The 14,187-nt window shown below is 37.5% G+C and overlaps 1 protein-coding gene and 1 long non-coding RNA gene across 8 annotated transcripts in view; one reads left to right on the top strand and one right to left on the bottom strand.

Annotated features, from left to right (window-relative positions):
• Nucleotides 1–6,964, bottom strand: part of MDFIC (MyoD family inhibitor domain containing) — a 52,338-nt gene extending 45,374 nt beyond the window's left edge. Inside the window, exons 1-2 of one of the 3 annotated variants that reach the window (XM_071423684.1) lie at nt 6,818–6,964; nt 4,616–4,771 (exon numbers count right to left, since the gene is read on the bottom strand). In XM_071423684.1, coding sequence (XP_071279785.1) covers nt 4,616–4,706 — 91 coding nt within the window. In that variant the 5' untranslated portion in view covers nt 4,707–4,771; nt 6,818–6,964. Of the gene's footprint in view, nt 1–4,615; nt 4,772–5,011; nt 5,035–5,188; nt 5,339–6,817 lie in introns of those variants that run through there. The other 2 variants (XM_071423685.1, XM_071423686.1) reach the window with 2 other exon arrangements.
• A 133-nt stretch (nt 6,965–7,097) lies between these two features.
• Nucleotides 7,098–13,657, top strand: LOC139588385 (uncharacterized). Of its 5 annotated transcripts, none has more exons than XR_011678659.1 (5): nt 7,098–7,235; nt 9,302–9,454; nt 10,073–10,125; nt 10,373–10,462; nt 11,115–13,657. It is a non-coding gene; the product is annotated as an uncharacterized lncRNA (long non-coding RNA). The 5 variants fall into 5 exon arrangements; XR_011678661.1 differs by having other exon boundaries at nt 10,073–10,162; XR_011678660.1 differs by lacking the exon at nt 9,302–9,454.
• The last annotated feature ends 530 nt before the right edge of the window (nt 13,658–14,187 follow it).

Genomic DNA, 14,187 nt, shown 5'->3' with positions numbered 1-14,187 from the left:
ATGCATGCGTGTCATTCATCCAAAGAAGTTTCACAGGTATACAAAACCAGTTTCATGGAAGTGCTAAGCAATACTTGGCAGCTATAGCTGTACTAGCAATGGCCAATAAAACTGGGCCTGTACAGTGAAAGAGTTAACTTTAAGAATATTCCATGTAATACATGTTCCAGGGGCTTTCTACTTTGAACTAGTTCTCAGATATAATCTTAAAGATTCAAGGCTTACTAGTGGCTGGAGTGTATTAGGCACATTCCTGCAGCTTTCACATTATTTTGAGCAAAAGGAATCCCATCCAGGTCACTCCCTAGGATCACTCCACAATGTAAATCAAAGTAGAGACGAACAGATTTACTTCAAAACTGCATGGCTGATCCAAATAAAAAAAGTAGGATAACACACTCATTGCTGAATGTTACTTACTAGGGAAAAAAAAAAAAAAAAGATAAGAAGTGTTTAAAGCAAAGAGAAATCTAACTTCTGAGAGCCCAGAGCTGAATTTAAGGAGAATTACTGTGATATAAAATAAACCTGTGATGTAAGATGGAACAAAAATATTTCAAACTTGATACAAGATCTTTACAGTCAACTCTATGAAATACAAGTCTATCACACCCATGAGGGCATGAATCACTTGACTGGAACGGTATGCACGTGAAACTGAAAGCAGACATATGCTTTCATGACAAACTAGAGTCAGACACCTATTTACCAAAGTTTTAGATATTTTAGTCAGTAATATTAAATAAATGCCTCAGTACTGGCACATAGCAATGAAACAAATTAATACAGATCCTCTCAGCTCTTGTCAGATAGCAAGAGGGAATAAAATTATAGAGGAAATAGTTGGTAAGTTTGAGCAATCTGAGTACACTGGTTAACCGTTAAAATAAAAATATATTACTCACAACACTGGTAAAGTGGAATAATTGTTGTGATAGCAATCACTGTTGCCTCAAGAACGTCCAAACACACCCTGCATTAAGTCTTTTGTCACCCAATCTCATCTAGCCATCAGATTCCTTTCGTGTTCCTCATCATGAAAACAGTTAAGCGCTGAAAACATGAAAATTAGAATCACATTTTTGAAGAGGAGTACTTTGTACATATTCTGAATGGAAGTATTACTTGCTGTGCTGCATATAGTTTCTTGAGATACCAAATCAGAGCTGCATCTCCATCCAGCAACAGTGAGATGATGTGCACCAGAGAGAACAGTCACTTATAGAATCTGATCCTTGATATTTCTAGTATATTTCTCCATCCTCCCCACCCCATCAAAATAAAATGTTCTAGTGAATTTCCATCATCTAAAGATTTATTACAGTGAAATCAGTCTCAATTTTGCAATAAGTTGCTAATTATTATAATTACTGTTTTTATTTTCTTTCTTAATTGAGAAAGTTAAATATTATTCCTTCATTATTCTGGCTTACAGTTAGTTACCAAAAAGCAAAGATAAAAGCATTCCAAATAATTTATAGATGACAGCCCTGAATTTCTCTCTTGTATTCCATGGTTTATTCAAATGTAGAGGATTTAAAAAAAAAAAAAGCATACCCATAATCCAGGCAATAATCACACCATAACTTTGAATATATGAAACATTTTCCTTAAAGCATAGAGTCCAAGGGTCATGAATTACAACATTCTTTCCTCAGGGACATTATTTTGGTACCTATGAGTTGAGAAATACCTGATCACAATCAAATTGAAGTGGTCTGAGCAGAGACCTATTCAGTGACTACATCACACAAGTAGATGTAATCATAATTTGGTTCCAAGATCCATGAGCTAAGGGAAGAAGGAAGGCATCACTAGGATCTTCAACAAGGGTGCACAAGTAGAGCTACACTTTTTTGAAGGATGTGGCAAAAATTAACATGTTTGCAGAAATTACATTAAACCTTCCACCCTGCAGTGTGTCTCTTAGAGCAGCAGACCACACTGACATAGATAATGGTTCAAGGACTGAAGTTGAATTTTGACATTGCCACAAAAGAAGATGCCATGATTTCATTTGCTCTCTCTCACAGCCCACTAATTGTGGATGGGTGGCATCCAGATTCTCACTAACATTTATGCATTTATTCAAAAATGAACTAATAAGGAAGAACAGTGACAGGGGATATGTTGAGAGAGCATATTGGTTAAAGTAATACAGAAAAATTCTTTTAAGTTGTGACAGCCAGAGCATACCACATCTGTAGGCCAAATTCTACCTCAACCCAGTTTTCACCATGTCCACAACTGATGAATATTCCTGCGTACTGCCTAAGCTTTATTAAGTTTGCCTGATCCTTAATTACGTTGTGGGATAGCTATTTTTGAATATTCAAAATTCAACTGAAGTTTCTTTTCCTTTCTTCAGCATCTGAATGTATATGATAGCAAGCAAAAGGAACACTGTATATCTGGATTTCTTGATGATACCTTGCAGAACTACAGAAAAGGAAAAGTTTGCTCCTAGGACAAGGTATCTCTATCAGTTAAACATATACAAAGCACATTAAAGTATGCTGTTACAAATGACAAATTCCTTCTCATTAGAATGCACTTAATACTTTATTATACATACAAGATAAGCCATCTTCTCCTGATTAAGGACTCTTTAATTCTAGGTCAACCCAGATTTCAGATATCTCACTGTAAATATATGAAGTCATTTATAGGTCAATAATATGAATTTCAATCAAAGCTTTTAAAATTATCACCAAATTCTAGAGAAGTCAGTGTAATTTTGGATGTCCTGGGGGCAGAATAGAAGGATAGGGGCTGTTGAAAGTACCAGACATACTATCTTAGTTTTTCAGCCCTGGAATATCTGAATTACCTTACCCTGTAACCACACACCACAAAGCTGACAACAGAAATGCTGGAATATAGACTGGAAATGTTATGAACTCACCTTTTCCTCTTTCCACCCCCACTTCCCCAACAAACTTAGACTAGAAAAAAACAACAAATATCCACATTAAAAATCGATATTATCCTTAAATATAAATTCATTAGAATAAAATCAATGTATTTGAATGCTGAATTCTGTTTTGTCTTTATGTGAACTCTACATAAGCTTTAAAATTGAGCATGTGCCTTGATAGGTGTGGCCAGTGAACAAACCATAATCATAATGCTTATTTGTGCCTTACTGATCCCTCAGAAAGCTGGGAGGTTTAATTATGTCATTTAGATTTTCTGCACATTACTTGTCAGGGACAGATCTGTATTTGTTTCCTTACTTTTCATTAAAAAAAAAAAAAAGCATGTATTTACAATCATACATAGGACTTTCACTTCATAGTAAACACTGTGTTTGAAGTGGTACTGTGAGAATGAGACCACTTCCATGCTAGTTAGTTCACTGACTTACCACTTCAGTAATTTGATGTATGGCCTACATGCAGAATTTAACCAGTGTGGTCAGTTGCTACATGGCAAATAAAAACAACACACTGAAATTAAACATATATCACAGGTACTGATGGTTCTGGCAAAAATGTGATTCTAGCAGTTCAGTTCTGCATGCTTGATCTTCTGCATTTAATCTCTTTTATTATTATTTTTTACTGTTTAGAAGTTATGAGTCATTCTCTAGAACAAAAAAAAACCCCAAAACCCATCCAACAATAAGATAAGTATAAGCCAACTTGCTATGCCCCCTTGCCAAAACATTTTTTACTTAGCTACAGATACTTTCTGGTTTCTGAAACAAGTCTTCAGCTCTGATTACACATAGCTATTGATTTTCTTAGTTACAAAAACAAGACTGCACTTTTAATCCACAGTTGCACAACTGTATTACCAGGCTCTGCTCCAGTTAACCAGTTATGAATAAAGTTACAGTTCTTGAACAAGATTATTTGTCCGTTTTTCAGAGACTTTTTAAACTCCTGTCAGAATTCTGGAAAATCATAGCTGTAAATAAATAAAGTCTCATCTTCACAGACCAGGACTTGACAGGCAAGCATACTTCCCAATTTTGAGGATAACCTAAAATATACTTTGTCAAACTTCTCTACATGAAGGTGATCAGAGTATCAGTGTATTTTGTTCAAAAGCAAATAAGACATAAATAATTTATCTTTAAGATGAACATACTTTTAAATAACCTTTTGAACAGCTGATATGAAACAAGTTATATTCTCAGAGACTGATTTTAGCTACAGCATCACAGAGTAATCTAAGAAAAAAACAGCAAAGTGACTTCCAACCTGAACAAGGCTCTCACTATTGGATCAAACTTCCATAATTTACTTCAAGACCTGGAAGGACAGCTTTACAGGAAAGAATTTCTAAACACAAACACAAAGCTGAGAAAAACAAAAGCGATTTTTAAGGAGCAATATCTGCTTCTGAATGACTGCAGTTTTTCAAGTACTGAAAATCAGGGTTGAGAGCAGCAAAATTTTTCCTTACTTTTTTTTTTTTTTTTTTTTGTTAATTTTTTTCATGGGAATTTCGGGTTAAAACACTAAAATGGTGAAGTGAAAGTGCTACAGACATACACTACAGAGGGGAGGGGCAAAAAAAGAGGGGTTAAAACCCACTAGTCAAATCAGTAAATGTATCATTCAAATATAACGCGCAAAAATTACAGAGAAACTTTAAAGCAACTTACCTCGAGGGAGAGAGATCAAAGAGCTGTTTTCAGTCGGAGCTTGCTCTGGCCCTCCAGGCCCCGGAGGAAGAGGTTCTCTCACTTGGGACATCTGCCAGCTCTCTCGCCAAGTAACAGAGAGCCTGCACCCCTCTCCAACAAAACTAACACGCGACCCTGAAGGAACAAGCAAATGAAAGGACTCGTTAATGTATTTTACGCAGAAAACTCACGGTTCGGGGCGAGGGACCGAAGAGGGACAGTAGGGAAGCGGCGGCAACTTTCCGGCGCGGCGGCGGGCGCGCCCCCCGCCCCCTGCAGCGAGCACCCGCGGGGCCGGGGGCGGGAGCGGCCGTGAGGGTGGCCGGGGGGGCCCGTCGGCCGCGGCGGAGCCGGCCGGCAGCGCGCCGCGCCTACCTCCGCATTTCCTCCGCTCCGCTCCGCCCGGCCCCGCGCCGCGCCCCGGCCGCGGGAGCTCCGCGTCGCTCCCGCCCCGCCGCCGCCCGGCCCGGCCCGGCAGCCGCCTCCTCCGCGCCGCCCGCCCCGCGGCCGCGGGCCTTCCCCCGGCAGTGGCGCGCACAGCCTGGCACTCACAGCCGCTGTCCCACCGCCGCCACAGTCACTCCTTCTCCATCATTTCCGGACAATGAAACAGCCCGCTCCGGCTGGCGGCGGCTGCGGCTCGGGCGGCGGTTGTGCAGCTCCTGCCGCCCGCCAGCGACGGGTCCGGGGACTGGGCTGGGCTGGGCTGAGCGGGGCCGGCCGGCCGCGGGGCGCCGCGCTGGCCCCGGCCGGGCCTCCAGCCATGGAAATTCCCCCAGGAGACCGTAACCCGTCAGACAGAAGTAGGCAAGAAGGGAAAAAAAAAAAAAAAAAAAAAAAAAAGCCCCAGGAGAATGTGAAAGGGAGGCTGTCCAGGCCGGGCAGGGTGTGCAGCTCAGCGCTGGCAGCGGCGCGGGGCGCAGCGCTGGCTCCCGGGCGGGCCGCGGTGCCACGGATCGCCCGCCACCGGTTGCGCCTCGGAGCGCGGAGCGGCACGTGGGGAACCGCAGGCACCCGCAGCCTCCGGCGGGCCCTGCTGCGCGTACCACCCTTCTGCCCCTGTCCCTGACTGGTGTCGTGCACGTATACCCATTGGAAGGACTTCACAGCGGGCACACAGAAACACTCAAAAAACACGAGGAATAGAACAAGCAGTTTTCAAAAGTAGAGCCCTAAAGTGCAAAGTACTTCCTCTGCTACCATCTGCCAAGTAGTGTTACCTAGACTTTCTCCATATAGGAAATAACACTTCTTTCCCATGGCACAGTGTGATGTGATCATCTGTGTTATGCTCTGCTCTTGCCCACAACCTAGGTTACTGCGATTATTGCTCACACGTGTGCTGGTGTCCATAAGCTACATGCTTTGCCTTGCTTATGGGAACACAGTATGTCACCTTTTTCAATCAAGTGTGTCCAGCTTTAAAATGTATTTTCCTTAAAATTGACAAGCAGATTATTTTATTATGGTTTAGTAAATATGCTAGGTTTACTGGTATGCCTCATGACAGTCAGATATCTAAATATATTTTTTGAGAAACAAGAGTAGGAATATAAAATATACAAGTTTTAGACTGTCAGCATCCTAACATGAGAGACTATAGCTGATAGATATTTATTTTGATATCACACATGCTAAGCAATATGCTCAGTTATTAAACGTTAACTTCTTAAAGTTTAGCTTTTCCCTGACATGCTTGCAAAACAACCTGGATGAAGTGTAAATACCTGACTAGGAGCCAGTTCTATGTGAACTCCACACCCTTTAGAGCTAACTCTTAATTCAGAAGTCATCAGTAATTTTGCACCACTCTACAGCTTTATTTTTGTTATTGTTGGTGCAGAAGAGAAGTGTGATGAAAGGTGCACATGCTTTCCTCCAAAAAATGCTATAATTTTTTAGTATTTCAGTAACCTAAGGTGTTTTTTGCTGCAGCATAGTTTTTCTTTAAACATTTATATGGAGAATGGGGCGGAGGGGGGAAAAGATGTTTTATGTAGGAAAGAAGCTGTGTGAAAAAAATCCATTTGGGGCCAACGAAGCTATTATTTTACTGTGTAATAATAATGTTGGTCTCTATATCTACACTTTTCATCTATGCAAACATTGCATAACTTTCCATAGTCCCCTCCTTGCTGTCCCAGGGGCAGAGTGATCAAAACATAAGGTAGAATGACTTACCTCAAACTCCCAAGTGAGTCAGTAGCAGAAGAAAGGTTATGACTCACTCTCAACATACAAGCTTGTGTTTTTCTCTCTGAAACTGGAAACATAGAGGAGAGCTGTAGGAGGAGCAATAATTTAGCCAACCACACCCTGCTTCCAAAATATTTCATTGGATAATAAATGCCTATGGAGAGCTGATACCACCGAGGGTTGGTATTTCGGTGGGTTTTTTTAACCTTATCTGTGAAACCCACATGGTAAACTCCCATGATGTTCAGTTTATCTTCTTTAAAAAGGTGATGGGACGAGGTCACCCTGACAAGGTTCAGTTGTAGAGTTTAAAGCTCTAACTAAGTGAATTTACAGGATCTTCAGCAGAGAGTACAACAGATGCAGTCGGAGGCAGTCCTAAACAAAATCCGATTAAGAAAAGGTAAGATAAGTCAATACACAAAAAGCACAATTCACTGAAATTGTACATTAAATTTATTGTGCAATAGGCAGCACATTGCATACCAAAGGCTGTGATTGTAAAAAGATGGGTCCAGATGTGGTTCCTGTTAATGAGATACCACAGATAGGCAAAGCTCATTGGCATACGCACTTCCTGTACAGCATACTTCTAACAAATGCACAGCAAATCTCAAATATTTGTTGGATTACTTTCCTGTAAAATACATATCATTCTAAAATATTATTGACAATTCTCAGGAAGTGGGCTGTTCAGATACTAACACCAGCAGCCTTTCAAGTAGGCTACAAAATGAGGTATACTGTATCTTACTATAGCAACCAAGTTACTGGCTGTTGCAGATATGTATTCTGATATAGTCTTCCATTACTAAACCATAAAATTCAGGTCTTGTAGGCAATTGATGGCAAATCTTGGGATTGATGTAAAGAGAAATTCAAAAGCCTAGTAAATAGAAAATAGTTTGTAGGCAAGCTAACATTTCATGAAAGGAAAAAAAAAACAACCAAAAAAACCACCCTGACCAAAACAAACAAACAAACAAACAAAAAAACCACCAGAAAACCCAAAAAAACCCCACAAAACCACACCTGGCAGAAAAACCCCACACACTACCATCACCACGGAAAACGCCCTCCAAGTTTCTTTCGCTATTAAAAAGATTCTTTAAAACACACTTCTGTTAAAAGTGCACTAAATGTACAATATAATCCCATGTCTTCAGGACAAAATTGTTTATCAACTGTTCCTAGACTGAGCTCCAACACAAGCCATACAAAATATATTACCTGCAGTCAAAATAACTCGTCCCTGAACAGAATAAAGTGTTTCAGAAAGATGCAAGTTGTTTATTTAAAGTAAGCCCACAACATTCCAAAATTACCAGCTGCAGAGGTTATTTACTCACATTATTAAAAATTCGAGCTATATTTTGAGCTTGAATTTTCCAAGGCAAACTTTTAGTGTTTGTGGGTTTTTCGATTTTAAATCGTTTGTGTTGGAGGAAGTAGCGGATAGCAGAGATGCCCATCTCAGAAATGCTGTAGGAAAATTGTGCATAACTCTTCAAATAAGAAATGTGGTCAATAACTATTACTTAGGGATCAATGAAGGTCTGGGTACTCAAATTTTCCCTCCATCCTAACACTACCCTTTCCTTCCCCAAGGCTGTTCTTCAACTGATGCTCATTTCCTTCTGTCAGGAGGAAATGAAGACATTTTGCTTCCCTTTTAACACCCTTAAATAGTTCTGAATAATGGACAATAATATTATTGAATCTTTTTGTGATTGATTGCTTGTACCTCAGTACTTGTGAGTTCAAGTTATTCTTCTGCTATGCCTGAGAACATGATTTTCAACATTGTAATATGTAATTTTAACATATGTGTATTATTCTAAACTTCACCAGTTTTTTCAGTATTAGGACCATGGCAGGATCTCTGTCCTAAATATTTTATAGTGCAGCAGTGCTGAAATGGAAAGGCAGTTATACTTACAAGGGCTAAATAAAAAACTTGGAATTAAAACCAAATTATATTGTAAAATAACATAATTACAACTGAAGCTTATAAATTTTTAAAAAATATTTTTTAAAATATAGATTAAAAGCAGAAATACCCACAATATATGCATAAAAGGACAGTAAAAGAGAATTTGAAGATCACTATTGTGCTTGGTTTGGAGTACTTTTGGTTCCTGGAGTTCGTGACCTAGCTTTTGTATTACCCTTCTGCAAAGCATCCTTTAAAAAGCCATGTAAATTGTCAGGTGCCAGGGCAAAGCTGGTTGCAGCTGTGTTGTAGATGAGGATTTGTACTTCATAAAGCATGACGTGCTGTGGGATTGATGGTGCCTTACACACCAGCTGGTCCTAGCAGGGCAACTGCCCCCTTTTAGGCCAAGGAAATCCACCTCCAGAGAGCACTAACAGAAACAAATAGTCAAATGTCTAAAATGAAACTAGAGACATGCAGATTTAACTCCTTCTGTAACCAGAACGGAAATAAAGATATGCATTATCTTTTAGAGGAGCATCTTGTTCCAGTAATGCTGTAGCTGGGAGCAAGATGTTTTCCTGTGATAAAGAATCCTTATCCAGGTTTGATGTTTTCTGCCATGGGATGGACTCTACAATGGGGAGAAAGGGAATATGAGGCTTAATGATTTCTGCCAGCTCAAGGTATTTTTCTCCATTTTGTTTTTCTGTTTAGACTAAGTAGAAGAAATATAGTAGTATAAGAAATAGTTTCTGTAAAATATTGTCTAACACAGGTGGTAAAGATTTCATTAAAATTGATAAATTATTAAGTCAAGCAAAGAAGATTCACCAAGATTAATTTTTTTCTGATGTAACTCTAATGAAGTTCAAGGAGTTGCATGAAGATGAATTCAGCTCAAGCTTTGTCCTGCTTAGGGCAAAGAACATCACATGGCCTGGCTGAGGGTAGTTTCAGCTGTTCCTTAGCAAGCTCAAGCAAGTAGCTCACTCAGGCAGGTAATAGATCTCATGAAAAATAACAGATCATATATTGAGGCATGGAAAATGACGGTTCATCACAACAAAATGTCAACTAGTAATTCATTACATTCCTACAAATAAGTCAAGAAGTGTTCAGTGTTCACAATTACAGCTGTGCTGGATTGCAACAGTTAATTAATTTGCATATATTCCTTCAGTTATTCAGCTTTTCTCTTAGCAGTTAATATTGCACCTTCATTAATGAAAAACTTATTTAGGACATCAGAAGAAATAAAATTGAGCAAAACTAATTTTTCAAACTCTGTACTAATTTTTAAGGCATTGAAGATTATTTGGAACTTGCAGTGACATTAAAGATCATCTCAGCAAAGGCAAGTGATGGACAACAGCATCTTTTGAGTTAACTGGGTAGGAATTTTAAGAGAATATTGATTAAAAAGTGTAGCTAGCTTAACACAGAATATTGTAACATGAGTTATATAGAGACTTGGTGAATTTATAATCACTTAATGAATTTGCCTGCAATATTTAGTCCTCATAATCCTAGAGGCTGTATTTATAGCATACAACAACAGCAAAAAAAAAAAATTGAACCAAATATTTCTGATGCTTTTCCAGTTAACAAGGCTCCTTATGCTTTTGCACCCTGAGAAATATCTGGATCTGGCATTATTCTACATTAGTATTTCATGCACATTCCTTACAATTGTGAGTATTCATGAAATTTACATTACCTTTTCTCAGCAGTATCAAACTAATCACCAATATCAAATGATGTTTGTAAAAATATCTTATCTAGAATTCTACAAAACCAAAAATATTTCTATGTGAAAAGAGTATCTAATCAATCTGTTCCCAAAGATTTTAAATCTGAAAATACTAAACCAAGAATGTTTTACAAATAGAATAAATAATGCAGCAGAACAGAAGACTATATGTTATATTTCTGTGTGAGGTCATGGTAACATATCCTGAGATCTATAAAAATTTAGTTAATTCTGTACATCTTTAATATGAGCTGATAATACTGAGTACAGATGCTCCTTTTGAGCTGCAAGAGACTACACTATGAATGAGTATTAAAAATACTGTGCATTCTATTTTATATTTTCATAATATAGAATGCTCTTACTTCCAAATTGTATATTATTCCTCATACATATTCAGAGCATATATTGTAACAGTTCCTTTGGAATCACTAACATGTAAGCTGTGAATGTGTATTAACAGCCAAATGCATTTGCATATTGAGCCCATAATACTGAATGCACAGCCAAATTGTTGATAAAAAGTCATTGCTATACATAGAAACAGAATTTGTTTTCTCATGCTTCTCACTCACAACTGTGCTATCTTGCAGTTATTTCTCACCCGTATGTTGACAACTGAAAAAAAGAAAAAAAATGCCAGTACAACAACAATTGGGTATTATAGTTTTCTTGAAGTAAAATATTTTGGAAGGGTTTTTGTTCTGTATCATGATCAATGTTTCTTTTAATTGCCTGAATATATATGCTCCTTGTGTTTAATTTTGGTATCCATATAGATGACTGGAGCAAACCCTTAGCATCAAGTGCTCATTCAGATAGTACATGTAAAATGCAGATGATAGGAATAAAGAAATATAAATATTATTCTCAGTCAGCTCCACTAGTATTTTAACTGTCATGATTTTGTTTATTTGTATATTTGCCTAAAATAATGGGGGGTGGGTGTTATCTGTCAGGAACATGCAGTTCTCTACATTGAGCAATTGAACAGAACTAAATTTACAGAATAATATTAAACAACAACATAATTACAAAACTCCATTTGTATCAAAAAGTTATTGTCTGTCTACATTGACAGGTGACCATTCTGGCAACCCATGCAAGGATGGAAAAAGACACCATTTTACTTTTCGAAAACAGGGAATGGAGGAAAATAGTCCTCTGCCTCAGTTTCTTAATCAGAAAAATGAAAGTTATACAAATATTAGGTCCAGGTCTGGTCTAATTCTGTGATTGTGCTGCTAGGATGGGGATTTTCCCCAGGAAGGAAAAGAAAAGCTAAGGACCAATTGCCTTTAGCCCAGTTCCCTTCCTCATTCTATAGAGTTGCTGAAATAACTGGAAAGACACAAAAGGAAATTACCTATACCATTTCAAGGACTACACAGTTGTCATACTGACCATTAGTTTTAGAATAATTTCAGATGTGTTATTTTAATAAGCAATACTGAAAGCTACTTTATATTTCTAATATCACAACAGAGATACTAACTCCAAAAAGTATTCTGTTATACTTTCTGCCAATTAATGGCAATTCTAAACCACCTACTGTGCAAGAACCAAATATTTACACAAGGTCTCATAATACCTCAGCTAAAATACTGATAAAAACAGAAAATGCAAATGAGGTTTAAAGTGACTCCCATATAGCTGGTAGTTTTGGATCCCATCTAGGAGATGCAGTCCTGCCTGGTGAATGGTGGCCCAATGATACTGTTCACTAATATGTGTAATATCTGCCACATATCATTGAGAGAGAAAGAATGTATGTTTGTATGTGGACATAAAATCACTGGAATTTTTGTGGTTTGCCTTTAAAAGAAGTTATTACATTTTAGTTTACTGTAGGAGCCTATTACAGTGTAAAATTCCTTTATTTCTCTTTAACTATTTCTGTGGTTTGTTTAAAACATTTTAAAGTACTAATGAAAAAGCTGTATAAGTCCTAATGTTAGAGTTTAATTTTATTTCATATTGTTTTATATTTATAAGATGTATAAATAGGCTCCTGTAAACATATAAAATCAGTTATTTTAAGGTCAGAGCTGTGGGCATTTTTCCTTTTATTGTTGTAAATAAAATGAGATTGTTTGTACCTTGGTTATTTTATACTTCTAACATACTAGCTGCTCTCTCAGAGAATGTTCCAAGATACAAATGCCAGCAGACTAAATTACCTTGATAACCAGTGATAACCTAAGCAAGTGAAATATTTTTCTGAAGTTTTCCAAAGTGGTCTTTATATTTTCTCAATAAATTATTTGTATTTTTGACTTAATAAAATTTTTTATAGTCAAAGTAAAATTCTGATAACCATGACCAACAGACAAGGAAGATTTAAGCAATTGTGGCAAGGCTGCTTTCACTTCCATATCTCTGATGTTCAAATCCTGGATCTCTGACCACTTCCCTAATTTTTTTGGCCAATTTTGTTATGTCAGTATTTTTTATTTTATTTATTTTTAAGTCAGATTTGATTGTGTAACAGTAGTAACCAGTCCTGACCTGTTCCAGTCCTCTCCAGTGGCTAGTTAAACTTTCAAGCACTACTACTCTGGTCTTCAAAAAGATTTGATACCTGTTTTTTAGAATAAAAGGTACATTTTTAGTCAATTTGCACCATAAATATAATTAAGGAGTAAACCAAGTGACTAGCAAAATGCTGGTGCCATTTTCTCCCATGACTTTGTCACTTGCAGTGTTGGGAGCAGAGACTTCCACTCACTCCACTTTTCCAAAATATGCACTTGGAAATTTAAGTGAAGGAACACTTAAGGCATATATTCAATATGTATTTCTTTCTGCCTGCCATTGTATATGGGATCAAGTATGTTAAGAATTAAAAAAAAAAAACTTAAATTATTTGCTACAATGGGAAAAACATGGAAGTTAATCTTCAGAAACATAGAATTTATCAGCCATTTAATTTTCTTGTTGTATATATATAAAACTGTAGTTGGAAAATACAAAACACGAGGCTAAGCAGAAACACTAAAAATTCTGCTTTCCCCCATTTAATACCAACAAATAACTCTCTTCTATGGCATCCAAAGCTTCTCATGTCTTATCACATACTAAATTCTCCTCTTGTATGAGATTTCTGATTGAATGAGAGCTAATAAATAGCACCAAGGTGTCATGACACAGAAGAGCTTCTTAAAATAAAGCAGATGATATTTTGTCTTTTTCTCAATGTAATTGGTTGATCTTGGGAACAGAAGAGTGACTTAGGCTTAACACTGACCAAAAAAAAATCAGATTCTTGACCCATGGATACAGAAATTTGAAAACTGCTACAATATTTTCCTCTACAGTTTTCAGGGAAATACACAATCTGGGAATTTGGTAAAACAAAGTGAAGAAAACAGATGACAGATTTCTGTACATACTCTGTAATGTTTGTGTAAGTATCTGTCTAGACACCCCGTAGTTAACTACACTCACAGTGTGCATGCGTAAAGGATATGCTACACTAGACCATGAGATTATACATTTATCCTCATTTGTGAAGGTGGATGCCTAGAACTCATGAATGGAAAAAGATATGTTATAAAGTATTTAATCCTAATCAATATTTATTAAAGGAGACAAAGTAACAGTAGCACAAACCTACGGTACTTTGCCAAAAAATCCAGTAAGCTGGACTTCTTATCATGCAATAAT

The sequence above is a fragment of the Agelaius tricolor genome, unplaced genomic scaffold (genome assembly GCF_023055355.1).
Source record: "Agelaius tricolor isolate 1412-34295 unplaced genomic scaffold, bAgeTri1.0.p SCAF_3, whole genome shotgun sequence".
In the NCBI taxonomy this organism is placed as follows: domain Eukaryota; kingdom Metazoa; phylum Chordata; class Aves; order Passeriformes; family Icteridae; genus Agelaius; species Agelaius tricolor.
Note: the sequence above shows the minus strand (reverse complement) of the source record. Positions and strands in the feature narration are given on the sequence as shown.